This window comes from Eleutherodactylus coqui, chromosome 2, assembly GCF_035609145.1.
Source record: "Eleutherodactylus coqui strain aEleCoq1 chromosome 2, aEleCoq1.hap1, whole genome shotgun sequence".
NCBI classification, from domain to species: Eukaryota; Metazoa; Chordata; class Amphibia; order Anura; family Eleutherodactylidae; genus Eleutherodactylus; species Eleutherodactylus coqui.
Window position 1 is genome coordinate 122,135,345 of NC_089838.1, and position 12,687 is coordinate 122,148,031.

Sequence of the window (12,687 nt, forward strand, 5' to 3'; positions counted from 1 at the left end):
GCAGTGGATTATCAGGCAAGTACGTGGTCATTTATCATCATTTTAGAGCCTCTTCCCCATGCCATGTAACAACACACAAGCACAGTTCTCATCACCTAGACGGCTGGCATTGGTGTTGGCGTCCATCCTCGAATTCAGGGTCATTCTAGTAGGGAGGTCTCGGCTTTCACTGGCACTGGGTCTATGAACAACCAACTTGGAAGCTCTCAAACTTCACTACTGAAGCTGTACACTGATGTTCCATTGGGCTCCATTGTCCACAAGTGGTCCTGTACTCCCCTCTCTAGGTGGTCTCCTTCCAGCTTGGCCCAAGACCACCACACTCCAATCATTCTCTGCGCAGTCACGCTTCAGCAATCTACTAGCTGTGTGCCACCCAGGCACTTGACCTCTGCAAGGCGTAAGCCCAACAAAGTTCTGGTACCAGCTAAACATTTCTATTGAGTCCAGTTTGTCCTGTCCCCAGTTACACCATGGAGCAACGTCCCTGTTCCCACACGTTCCCCAATCTCCAAAGATGAGAATGATCCTGTACATGATGAACCTCCCATGGAATGGTGCCCAATGGTGCCAACTCCCACCCATCTTCTGCTGGACTAACAAATGAATGCTTCTACCATCGCCACGGAGGTCCCGACACCTGGCCAGGTACTACAGTACAACATGAACGTTCCAGGCAGACAAAAAGTACGAGTGCGTCTGTGTGCTCTGCTATACAGTATGCACCCAACGACCTGTCATGCACATAACTACATGATGAACCCGGTACACGCCTGGGGCACAAGCTTGACTTTATTCACATGGTGGCACTTTGCTGTGGACTCCATGCCCAAATCCACTGCAAATTACACACCATTTTCGCAGTCTATTTAATGCTATGGAGGTCTGTGCAGATTATTTGGCGCTGCAAAAAAAAATAAAAAAATAAAAGTTCTGCCGCGGGAACTACAGTGTCAGATCCATGCCAAGGAAACTGACGTGGATCCGACAGTCCATGGCCATAAAAATATGCCCTTACACAATCAGCAAGAACTTGCTCATTTTTCTGGATCAATTTTAAGATGACCTAAAAATTGTCTGTGAGGGTTATATCTACCCTTGTAAACAGGCATCTTCGGGTCCGGCTCATATGAGTGAACCGGCCGGTGACCCTGCGCAACTATTTCTACTGTATTGCAGTGGTCATGCGTAGTACAGGGAGTTTTTTTGTTTGTATCGATGACGTGGGTACCCACCGCCTAAATGCAATGTTAATTGTGTATGGGCTGCGAATCCAACAGCCTCCATTGACTTCAATGGACGTTGTACATAAGGATTCTGCTGTAAAATAGAGCATGCGTCATTTTTCTTCTGCTCACAGAATCCGCAATTTGTATCCGCGAGTGTGAACAAAAAAGGAAAAATGCATGCCTCTCAATGTTCATATTTTACCGCGGACAGCGATTGCAGAATCCGCAATCCCAATCTGCCCGTGTGAGCCTGGCCATAGACTGACATATTGGAGGCATCTGCTAGGTATTAGAGAAGACAGAAAGAAATAGGTCAAGATGAGCAGTACCAAAACTGCTCAAAATTGGGGAAAAACATGCAATTATACTGTCACATATAAAGGCATGTCTTAGGAACATTAAAACTCGATACATTAGTGTTGAACTGTGCTCATTTTTATGTGTAGCTGGACCCTAACTTACATTATAGCTGATACGGTAGCCAAGTAGCAACTACTTCTCGGTTTCAGAGCAACTATGAGACAATATCAGTGTAATGGGACTTTGCTTAGTTGTTCTTGAGGTGTTAGAAGTTGGCCTTTAACTGCTTCTCAACAGCTTAGGGTCGCCTGCACACGGGCAGATTTGAATTGCGCAATCAAGAGCGGACGGCCGCATTTGGATTCTGCAGCAAATACCACCCATAACATGCTATGCAAAAGTGATCCTTCATGCACATGAGCGGAAACCAATTGCGGATTCCACTCGCGGATAAAAGAAAAAATAAATAAATAAATAAATCGCAACATGCTCCATTTTTCTGCAGATTCCACATTGAATTCAATGGAAGCCATACGACCAGTCTGCAATTAACATTGCAGACGGGCGGCAGATTCCACGGGAAAAAAAATTATTTAAGAAAAAAAACACACACACAACTGTACTGCGCATGTCCAACCCGCCCGTGTGAATGCGGCTAAAGTAACTGCACTCTTTTTAAACTTTCGACATGTCAAAGCAACATGTCAAAAGTTTTTATTAGTGAGGGTCCTGCGGCTGAGACCCCAGCTAAAACGAGGGGGATGCAGAGCTCACCCAAGCCCTGTGCCCTTTCAGCTGTCTTCGTTGCTTGTCGGCTCCTCTTGGCAGTTGAAGAAGGACTCCTAGAGGTCTATAGGCAGGAAGTGAAGACAATGGGGGTCTTTGCAGTAGAAGCCCCACTGATCAAAACTTTTGATATGTTGCTCTGACATGTTAAAAGTTTGAAAAACTGCAGTCACTCTTATTGTTCACAAAAGTATCAAGTCTTAAAGGGGTTGTCCCGCGCCGAAACAGGGTTTGTTTTTTTTCAACAGCCCCCCCGTTCGGCGCGAGACAAACCCGATGCAGGGACCTAAAAAAAAAATCCGCACAGCGCTTACCTGAATCCCCGCGCTCCGGTGACTTCTTACTTACCGGTTGAAGATGGCCGCCGGGATCTTCTCCCTCGGTGGACCGCAGCTCTTCTGTGCGGTCCATTGCCGATTCCAGCCTCCTGATTGGCTGGAATCGGCACGTGACGGGGCGAAGCTACACGGAGCCGCTCTCCGGCACGAGCGGCCCCATTCAGAAAAGAAGACCCGGACTGCGCAAGCGCGTCTAATCTGGCGATTAGACGCTGAAAATTAGACGGCACCATGGAGACGAGGACGCTAGCAACGGAACAGGTAAGTGAATAACTTCTGATAACTTCTGTATGGCTCATAATTAATGCACAATGTACATTACAAAGTGCATTAATATGGCCATACAGCAGTGTATAGACCCACTTGCTTTCGCGGGACAACCCCTTTAAGTACATAATGATAGTGTAATAAACAGCTTAGGATATAATAGGAGCAGATTCATATATAATATATATATTTGTAGGGAAAGATTCAGTATGACTGCATTCATGTACATCTCTGCTTATTCTATCTTAGAGGAGTCCAGTGGGCGGTCCTATCATGATTAGCAGCTATACCTGTATGTACGGTCACACAAGGAAGGATACTAATCACTGATAGGACCGCCCACTGGACTCTTAGAAATAAAATGAGCAGAGATTTAAAAAAATTAAATATAAGTTATATTGCATCTTTTCCCACAAAACTATATATTAATCCGCTGCCCCCCGTCTGCTTCATAACACGCTGCCGGCTGTTAGGGCTACGCGTACAATGTGACATGTTCCCTTTAACACCATAAGAAAAAATAGGAATACGCCTGGGTTAATGCCTGGAGAAAACCAGATCGGCAAGTAGTAGCAACATTGTGGCTAAGATACTGATGGCATCAATATCTGTACAGAGGCGGATGTAGGAAAAGATACCCACGTGCTATGTAGCCACCAGCCAGCCAGGGCACATACGCAAACTTTAGTAAAGCGGGAGCCCTGCTGATCGCTTTACTGGAGTGAATGTGTCTGTACCAGACTGTCTTCTTATTTCTAGTATTTTGCCCCAATATTGTGCCTTCTCTACCTAGTGTCAGCCTCCTATTAGGGCGGTGCAGTGCTTTCCAATGGCCAGATTATCTTTAGACGCCCAACATTTGTGAGTATTTTTAGCCAAGGAGGAGTAAGCAATTAGCATTAATTTAAGTTAACAATCTACAAGCATAGGTGGTGCTGAAAACAGACTATGCACAGAACCTTCACTCCAACTTCTACCATTGCTTTCTTCATGAACTCACAGGATTCCAAGGCCGCTTTTACACCGGCAGTTTTTACAGCGTTCAGCGCAGCATCTGCTAAAAACACAGGCGCCTCCAGTGATTTGAATGGAGCTTCTCAGACGAACGCGGTCTGCTCTAGTTTATGCCGAATGCACACGGTCGGGTCGGTTTCCACATATGGGATCCTGCAGAGGAATTAGACCCTGTGCCCGGCCGGTGACCGCTGGGTACCTCTCCGGGTCTGTATTGCGGATGGCACACAGTACAGATTATGCCACTAGGCGATGACGTGGATTCCGCTACCTTTCCGCAATGATGATTACACAAGGGCCGCGGATCAGACGGCTTCCATCGACTTTCACACAGAAAACAAGCCCATGACATGTGGACGGTTTCCTGTAAAGATATTTTTACAGCCTTGTGATGAAGAAGTGAGCTGAGCTGCGGTATCACTCCGCTTCCCATGGCAACGAGCTGGGAAATCTGAAGCCAAGCAGAAGAATTGGGATGTTTGTTCTCTCGTTCACACAGGAGTTCCGCCAAAGATCAGAGAAATCCTTAATTACTTGTACCAGCCTCTACAATTATACACAAGGGGAGCCACCCAAGTCTTCTCCATGTGCAGCTGCTCATCTCCGTGCCACAAAGTGATAGTCACCATTGTACTACGAGGCATGCAGAAAGCAGCATTGTGCTGTCATGGAGATCCCAGCGACTCCTCCTATTTGACATCTACATGAACTAACTAGCTGATATACCCGGCTTCACCCAGGTTACTTTGATACAGGTGTTTATCTGTTTGCACAGAACATTTTATGAAGTCGTGGTTACTTTAAAGGAACTGAGGTACACAATATGTATAGCACAGAGGAGCGTTAGATTCTTCTCAGGCTGCATGTACAGATGTCCCTCTACAGAATGTGCCACCCCTCCCACTCTCCTCACTTAGGACCGAATTTTATGCTTGTACAACATCGGGAAATTACATTACATAGGGGTGCACTTACTTTTGCAAGTCGCATTGAATAATCGAGTTGCGACCTCTTTACTTTTCATATCTAGGGTCTAAAGAATGCTCGCGCCACGTTTCACACTTCTACGACTCCCGGAAGTTACATTACATAGGGGGTCACTTACTTTTGCACTTAGCATTAAATAATCAAGCTATTTAGGACCTAAGGAACGCTTGTGCCAAATTTCATGTTTGTACGACACCAGGAAGTTGGAGAATTAGAGGCAAGTCAGCCAGGGCGGGCTTGAAATTGCGGTTTTTTTTGCCATGATTTTGAGCGTTGTTTTTAAAAGCATATCACGACGTTCAACAGCGCTTTTTAACGCACCCCATCATTGTGATGGGTGAGGAGGTGTGTTAAAGTGCTAAAACGCACAAAAATAAAACAGACCGCTTGAAAAAAATTGTGACGTTAGAAACGCCACGTATGAGCGCGGGTCTGTGAGGCCACATTGAAATCAATGCGAGTGCTGTACCACGATTAGGGTGGCATTCAGAGCGCTACATTAATCGCGGTAAAAAGCGGCCGACCTAAGAGTTTATTTACACGTCTAAGAATGTCAGACCGATATCGCACTCATAAACATACAGTTTTTGCCTCCAATTGTGATGCGTTTTGCAAGACAACATATCGCTACACTTGTGAAAAATAACATGTACTTTCAATAGTAAAAAGAAAAAAAGAAAAAGAAAAACCGACACTGCACGATAATTGCATTAGCATACAAGTGCAGTGCTTTTTGTTTCTCCAGTCACCCAAATCCGTTGCGGAAAATCTGTCATGTATATGGCGCATGTAAACGTGGCCTCAAAGTGGTTTTATTTGACTTAAGGGGTTGTCCCGCGCCGAAACGGTTTTTTTTTTTTTTTCAATAGCCCCTCCCCCGTTCGGCGCGAGACAAACCCGATGCAGGGATTAAAAAAGAAAACCGGATAGTGCTTACCTGAATCCCCGCGCTCCGGTGACTTCTTATTTACCTTGTGAAGATGGCCGCCGGGATCTTCTCCCTCGGTGGACCGCAGGGCTTCTGTGCGGTCCATTGCCGATTCCAGCCTCCTGATTGGCTGGAATCGGCACGTGACGGGGCGGAGCTACAAGGAGCCACTCTCCGGCACGAGCGGCCCCATTCAGAAAAGAAGAAGACCGGACTGCGCAAGCGCGTCTAATCCGGCGATTAGACGCTGAAAATTAGACGGCACCATGGAGACGAGGACGCCAGCAACGGAACAGGTAAGTGAATAACTTCTGTATGGCTCATAATTAATGCACGATGTACATTACAAAGTGCATTAATATGGCCATACAGAAGTGTATAACCCAACTTTGTTTCGCGGGACAACCCCTTTAATCATCCTAACTAGGGATGAGCGAGTATACTCGCTAAGGCACTACTCGCTCAAGTAATGTGCCTTAGCCGAGTATCTCCCCGCTCGTCCCTAAAGATTCGGGGGCCGGCGGCGGGTGGGGAGCTGCGGGCTCACCTGTGAGCTGCAGCGGCTCCCGAATCTTCAGGGACGAGCAGGGAGATACTCGGCTAAGGCACATTACTCGAGCGAGTAGTGCTTTAGCGAGTATACTCGCTCATCTCTAATCCTAACCCCTTCCTGAGAGCCGCATGGCTCTATACACCCTTACTGTATATGCCCCATGCAGTTAGGACGTATATAAACGTCTACAGTCAGCTAAGGATGCTCCATATATGGTGGGTATGAGCTGTCAAAGACAGCCGACACCTAGACACAACAACCGCCAACAGGGATAACTCAGATAGCGGCTGTTAACCCTTTCAAAACCTGCTGTCAATTCTGACAGCGGATTTAAATGTCCTGATCGATCAAGATGGAAATAGCCAAAACGGCACAGCCGTGATAAGATTGCAAAGTGCCATGCCTTTAACCCCTTCCCTCCCTATGACGTAAGGGTACGTCATAGCAGGGTGGTACTTCTCGCAAAATGACGTACCCTTACGTCATAGGGATAGCGTGAGATCATGACTGATCTTGCGCTATCCCGCTGCGGGAGCCAGCTGTTAGTCATAGCCAGCCTCCCACTGCAGCAGTGGGGGTGCATCGGAGATGTTATCCCCCCCACTGTTAACCCCTTCCTTGCCGCGATCTATATAGATCGCAGCATGGGAAGGGTTCACAGAGGGAGCGTGCTCCCTCTGTGAAGTTGCCGGGCTCTTGCGATATAATCACAGAGAGCCCAGCCTATTGCCATGGCAACAGAACGCCAGATACTGGCATCCTGTGTTGCCAGAGCCTATGATTGCTGTATAAGCGATAAAGCATGACAGGACAGAACTCCTACCATGCCTTATCACAGTGATCATCAGTGCTGTGCTTTAAGTCCCCCAGAGGGATACAAATAGTGTAAAAAAAACAAAAAAAAAAAAAAATACGTTTTCATGCTTTTTCTTATATTAGCATAAAAAAAGGTAAAAAAAAATTTAAATGGCACATATTTGGTATCGACGCCTCCGTAACGACGTGTACAATAAGTGTAATATGCTTTTTATTCTGCACGGCAAAAAGCGCAAAAAAAAAAAAAAAGGAAAACAGAGGCAAAATGCTAATTTTTACCATTTTGCCTCCCAAAAAAATGCAATAAAACTGATCAAAAAAGCCATATATTCCCCAAAATGGCACCAATAGAAACTACCGCTTGTCTCGCAAAAAAATAAGCCCTCACAGAGCTCCGTACATAGAAAAATTAAAAAGTTACAGGACTTTGAATGCAGCGATTTAAAAAAAAATTTCCAAAAAAGGGTTTTTATTGCATAAGTGGAAAAACCTAAAAAAAATATAAGAATTTTGGTATCGTAACCGTACCGAACCGCAGAAAAAAAATGAATTGTGTCATTTATGCTGCATGATTAACTCTGTAAAAAAAAAAAAAAATCTATGGCAGAATTGATGCGTTTTCTCTCCCTGCTATCATAAAAAAAAAAATTTAAGTTTTACAATGTAGTCTATGTACCCAAAAATAACACCATCAAAAACTACAGTTCGCCACGCAAAAAACAAGCCCTTATACGGCTGCATCGACGGAAAAATAAAAAAGTTATGGCTTTTGAAAAATAGAGATGAAAATCCGCCAAAAATTGTTGCGTCCTTAAGCCCAAAATAGGCCATGCCCTTAAGGGGTTAATAGTAGGCCTGTGGAAATACAGTATAATGCAATAACATATTATTGCATTAGAGGCGATCAAGCGATCGCAAGTGCAGGTCTCCTATGGGGACTAGATAAAAAGTAATAAATAAGATGAAAATATTAAAAACATTAAAACAAACAAAAAAAAAAACTTTTTCCAGTTCACACATCAAAAAGAGGTTCAAATTAATAGCACTGCATCCCTAAAGTTCCAATTTGTTTAAATATCACATTATTAATCCCATGCAGTGAACGCCGTCAGAAAACAAAACGACGAAAGCCAGAACTGTGCAATAATTGTACTCCAAAATGGTACAATTAAAAACGAACCCCCACACTGCCCACCGTCAGAAACACAAGGTGGTCGAGAGACGGCGACAGAAAGCAATGAAAAATAAAACAAGTAGTAATACATGAAAAAAGGATATCATAAATATATTATTCATTAAAGGGTTAATCACCATATAAATTAAAAACTCTGGAATGTATTATACTTTAACTGCTCCCCGTTTTCAGCGTTTCTCTTTATCCTTGGCGGGTGAAGTAATCTCGGGCACACCCCGCCTCTAGTCACTAAATGACATCGCTCTTGTGAAAGCACAGGAGCGACTATTGCTGGGATGACAACTGTCCTGTGCCATAAGAACCCTTCGGGCTTCTTCACACTGGTGATTGCGAGATCACTGCTAGTAGGTCACGTCATAATTGTACTTTTTTTCCGCGTTTTTTGCAGTGTTAGCGTTGTTTTTGCAAGAAAAAGCAGCACTAAATCTCAAAAATCGCGGGGAAAAAAAAGTAGTGATTTTGACGCGATTTGCTCATTTGCGTTCGATGCGAATTGCTGAGCGTCAGCGCTGCTTTTCCGTCGCAAAGACATTGCTGCCACTTGCAATTTTCTAGCGCTAATTAGAATGCCCCTTTAAGGCACGGTCACATGTGGCGGAAAATCTGCTGGGGATTTGGGTGCAGATTTTGACTTTCGCCGGCTGATTTGAAGAGGTGAAGCCCACCGTGAACACCTGCAGCATAAATTAGGCCGGCTTCACATTTGCGCTGGAATCTCCGCCGTTCCACCACACATTCGGCTCAAAATACGGGAAGAATAAGCGTTACATGCAGCACTTTCTCTTCCGTCCAAAAACCGGGCAAAAACCAAGAAGACCGCATTATAGTTAATGGGGTTCATTCAGCGCTGTTTGGCCACAGAGATTCAGTTTTCCTGCTTCCCGAAGGGAGCAAGAAACCGGAAGCCTCGGAGCGCAGATGGGAAACCGTCACCCTGAAGCGTTCCGTACGTTATGGTGAGGGGAGTCGGGGAATACCTCCTTTAGGCCTCGTTCACACGGGCGACACGGTATTGTAGCACTACAAAATTGCATGTGGCGCTACAAAGTTGCACAACTTCATAGCACCATATAAGAGGATTTTCGTTGGGGGAAGCCAGCGCATCCAGAAGGCGGGGATTTTTTAATCCCCGGCCAGAAGATGAAGAAGAGAAGCAGTGCCGGGATCCGGGGAGAATCTGTAGCGGAGAGCGCTTCTAAGGTGATGTATGCATTTTTTGTTTTTCCCCTGCAGCCAGGGCTTAGATTTGGCTTTGGCAGCAGGATGTCCTTCTGTCAAAGTTGCATCGCACCAGACAAAAATCGCATTTTCGTGCAATGCAACAGAGAGGAAGGCTCCATAGGGAAACATGGGCTACAAAACCTCACGTGCCGTGGGCATATCGCCGGACCTGCGAGGTTTAGGTGTCGGGTTGTTGCATGCTACAAAACATCACGTGTGTGAAGAAACCCATGGGAAAGCACGGGCGTCACATACATGCGGTTTGTAGCATTGCAGCAGCGCGAGCTTGTCGCCCGTGTGAACCAGGCCTTATACTCACCTGCTCCGCCATATCTGTGGAGCACAGCGCTCAGCATGGGATTTTTTTTTACTAGGGGCTAAAGCTTCCTATTGCAGGACTTTTACAGTAGGTGAAGGCGGCTTCTGTGGTGGTCGAAATAGTTCCAATGCAGGGTTATAGGTAGATACACCTGGGCTGCCACCAACCGCCACCCGTGCCCAGGCTGGTCCTCCTGGCATACAATATTTATGGCGGTTTACATGCTAGGACCCCCACCTCTCAGCAAGAAACAGTCATCCATCCCGCCCAGCGGAGATGTGAGGGGTGAGCCATACCCCCATTCTGAGGTCTACAGAAGCCGCTGGCACAACCACCTCCATGACTTCCATAGACCTTAGTGGACAGTGCCATCATGCACATACACTGCCACCTGTCCTATAGGTGGCCGCGGTATCGGTATTAGTGTATCTTGACGCCACCAGGAACGCCTGGTGGAGTCAAGATTGATTAGGGGGTCACACCCCCTGTCCCCGATTGGTTGCACATTTATTAGCCCTGTAGGTCCTGCAAGGCCACTATGGAATCCCAGCTGTCAGCGCCGCTGAGGGAGCAGAGACACATCGGCGGGGGTTGGCCGGCATGGACCTGTCAGGCGGCTGCTGGGAGACAGGACCGAAGCAGTGGCCCGGAGCAGACTGGCAGCAGTGAGCGTGTGAGTGCACATGAGCAAGGCAGCACCGCTGAGGGAGCAGAGAGGCGGCATAGGGGGTCGGCCAGCACGGAGGTGACAGACGGGTGCTGGGAGACAGGGCATAAGCGGCGGGTGGCAGGCTCTCCAAGCCTCCACAGCAGAAGCACGGCCCACAACATCAATACGCACGCTGTGCTGCTAGGACCTTCCAGACTTAACCCTATCGGGAGCTGGGGGTGTGAGAGGGGCGTTCCTCCTGTCAAACCCCTAGCTTCCGGTGGCGTCAAGATACACTCATACCGGTGGCTTCTACGGGGACAGGTGGTCTGGATTCAGCACAGCGGGACAGGGCCCCCATCCTCCCTATTCTGGCCCTCGATGTCTCCCAGATCTGAGGATATTTTACTGTTACTTCTACTCCGATCAGTAAAAATTATTTACTGAAAACCTAAACTACACAACAAGGAGGCGCACACAGGGCAGGGGGCAGACTGGCATCAGGAATGCCAAGGAGGCGCACACAGGGCAGGGGGCAGACTGGCATCAGGAATGCCAAGGAGGCGCACACAGGGCAGGGGGCAGACTGGCATCAGGAATGCCAAGGAGGCGCACACAGGGCAGGGGGCAGACTGGCATCAGGAATGCCAAGGAGGCGCACACAGGGCAGGGGGCAGACTGGCATCAGGAATGCCAAGGAGGCGCACACAGGGCAGGGGGCAGACTGGCATCAGGAATGCCAAGGAGGCGCACACAGGGCAGGGGGCAGGCTGGCATCAGGAATGCCAAGGAGCTGCACACAGGGCAGGGGGCAGGCTGGCATCAGGAATGCCAAGGAGGTGCATACAGGGCAGGGGGCAGAATGCCAAGGAGGCGCACACAGGGCAGGGGGCAGACTGGCATCAGGAATGCCAAGGAGCTGCACACAGGGCAGGGGGCAGACTGGCATCAGGAATGCCAAGGAGGCGCACTCAGGGCAGGGGGCAGACTGGCATCAGGAATGCCAAGGAGGCGCACACAGGGCAGAGGGCAGACAGGCATCAGGAATGCCAAGGAGGCGCACACAGGGCAGGGGGCAGACTGGCATCAGGAATGCCAAGGAGGCGCATACAGGGCAGGGGGCAGACTGGCATCAGGAATGCCAAGGAGGCGCATACAGGGCAGGGGGCAGACTGGCATCAGGAATGCCAAGGAGGTGCATACAGGGCAGGGGGCAGACTGGCATCAGGAATGCCAAGGAGGTGCATACAGGGCAGGGGGCAGACTGGATTCAGAAATGCCAAGGAGCTGCATACAGGGCAGGGGGCAGACTGGCATCAGGGATATCAAGGAGGAGCATAGAGTGCAGGGGGCAGACTGACATGAAGAATGCCAAGGAGGCGCACACAGGTCAGGGGGCAGAGTGGCATCAGTAGTACCAAGGAGGAGCACACAGGGCAGAGGGCAGGCTGGCATCAGTAGTACCAAGGAGGCGCCCACAGGTCAGGGGGCAGACTGGCATCAGTAGTACCAAGGAGGAGCACACAGCCTTCTGCCCAGGACGAGCTGTAGGATGAGCTCCGCCACCGGGTTGCTGCTCTCACCTCTTTGACAGGAGGGAACTTCTTCTTGCACTCCATGGACAGACCCCGCAGGTCGCTCTGCATGTTCTCCAGCAGCTTCTTGATGGCCTCCGGGCTGCTGGTGGAGGAGGACATGTTTCCAGTTGTTGCTCCGTGGAGCAGAGGGTGTGCGGACTCGGTGCGGAGCGGCCGCCTAGAGCATGTCCCGGGCCGGGCTCAGAGCTGTCAGCCCGTCGGCTCGGCCATCAGCCGGACTCCCACAATGCCCCGCTCTCCGCACTGACACGTAACAGCCGCTTCCGTAAACACAAGCTACAAGCTGGAAGAGCGTCCGCGCAGGCGCAGTGAGCCATCTCCCCGGCATCCTCTTCGGTCGCCGTAGTCCGCGGCAGCCATGGCTGCGGTGGTGTTGTGCTATATAGTGTATTTCTGTTGACCCCGGCTGACCGTTCTAGCACAACCTATAGAACATTTATCATAAAGTACCTACTGCACATTAACCCCTTTAAGGACGAGGCCCTTT

General features: G+C 48.5%; 1 protein-coding gene across 2 annotated transcripts in view; it reads right to left on the reverse strand.

Annotated features, from left to right (window-relative positions):
- MON2 (MON2 homolog, regulator of endosome-to-Golgi trafficking) overlaps window positions 1-12,448 on the reverse strand; it is a 124,547-nt gene extending 112,099 nt beyond the window's left edge. For both annotated transcript variants that reach the window (XM_066591480.1, XM_066591479.1), the window contains exon 1: window positions 12,186-12,448. In XM_066591480.1, coding sequence (XP_066447577.1) covers window positions 12,186-12,299 — 114 coding nt within the window. In that variant the 5' untranslated portion in view covers window positions 12,300-12,448. The remainder of the gene's footprint in view (window positions 1-12,185) is intronic.
- Window positions 12,449-12,687: the final 239 nt, after the last annotated feature.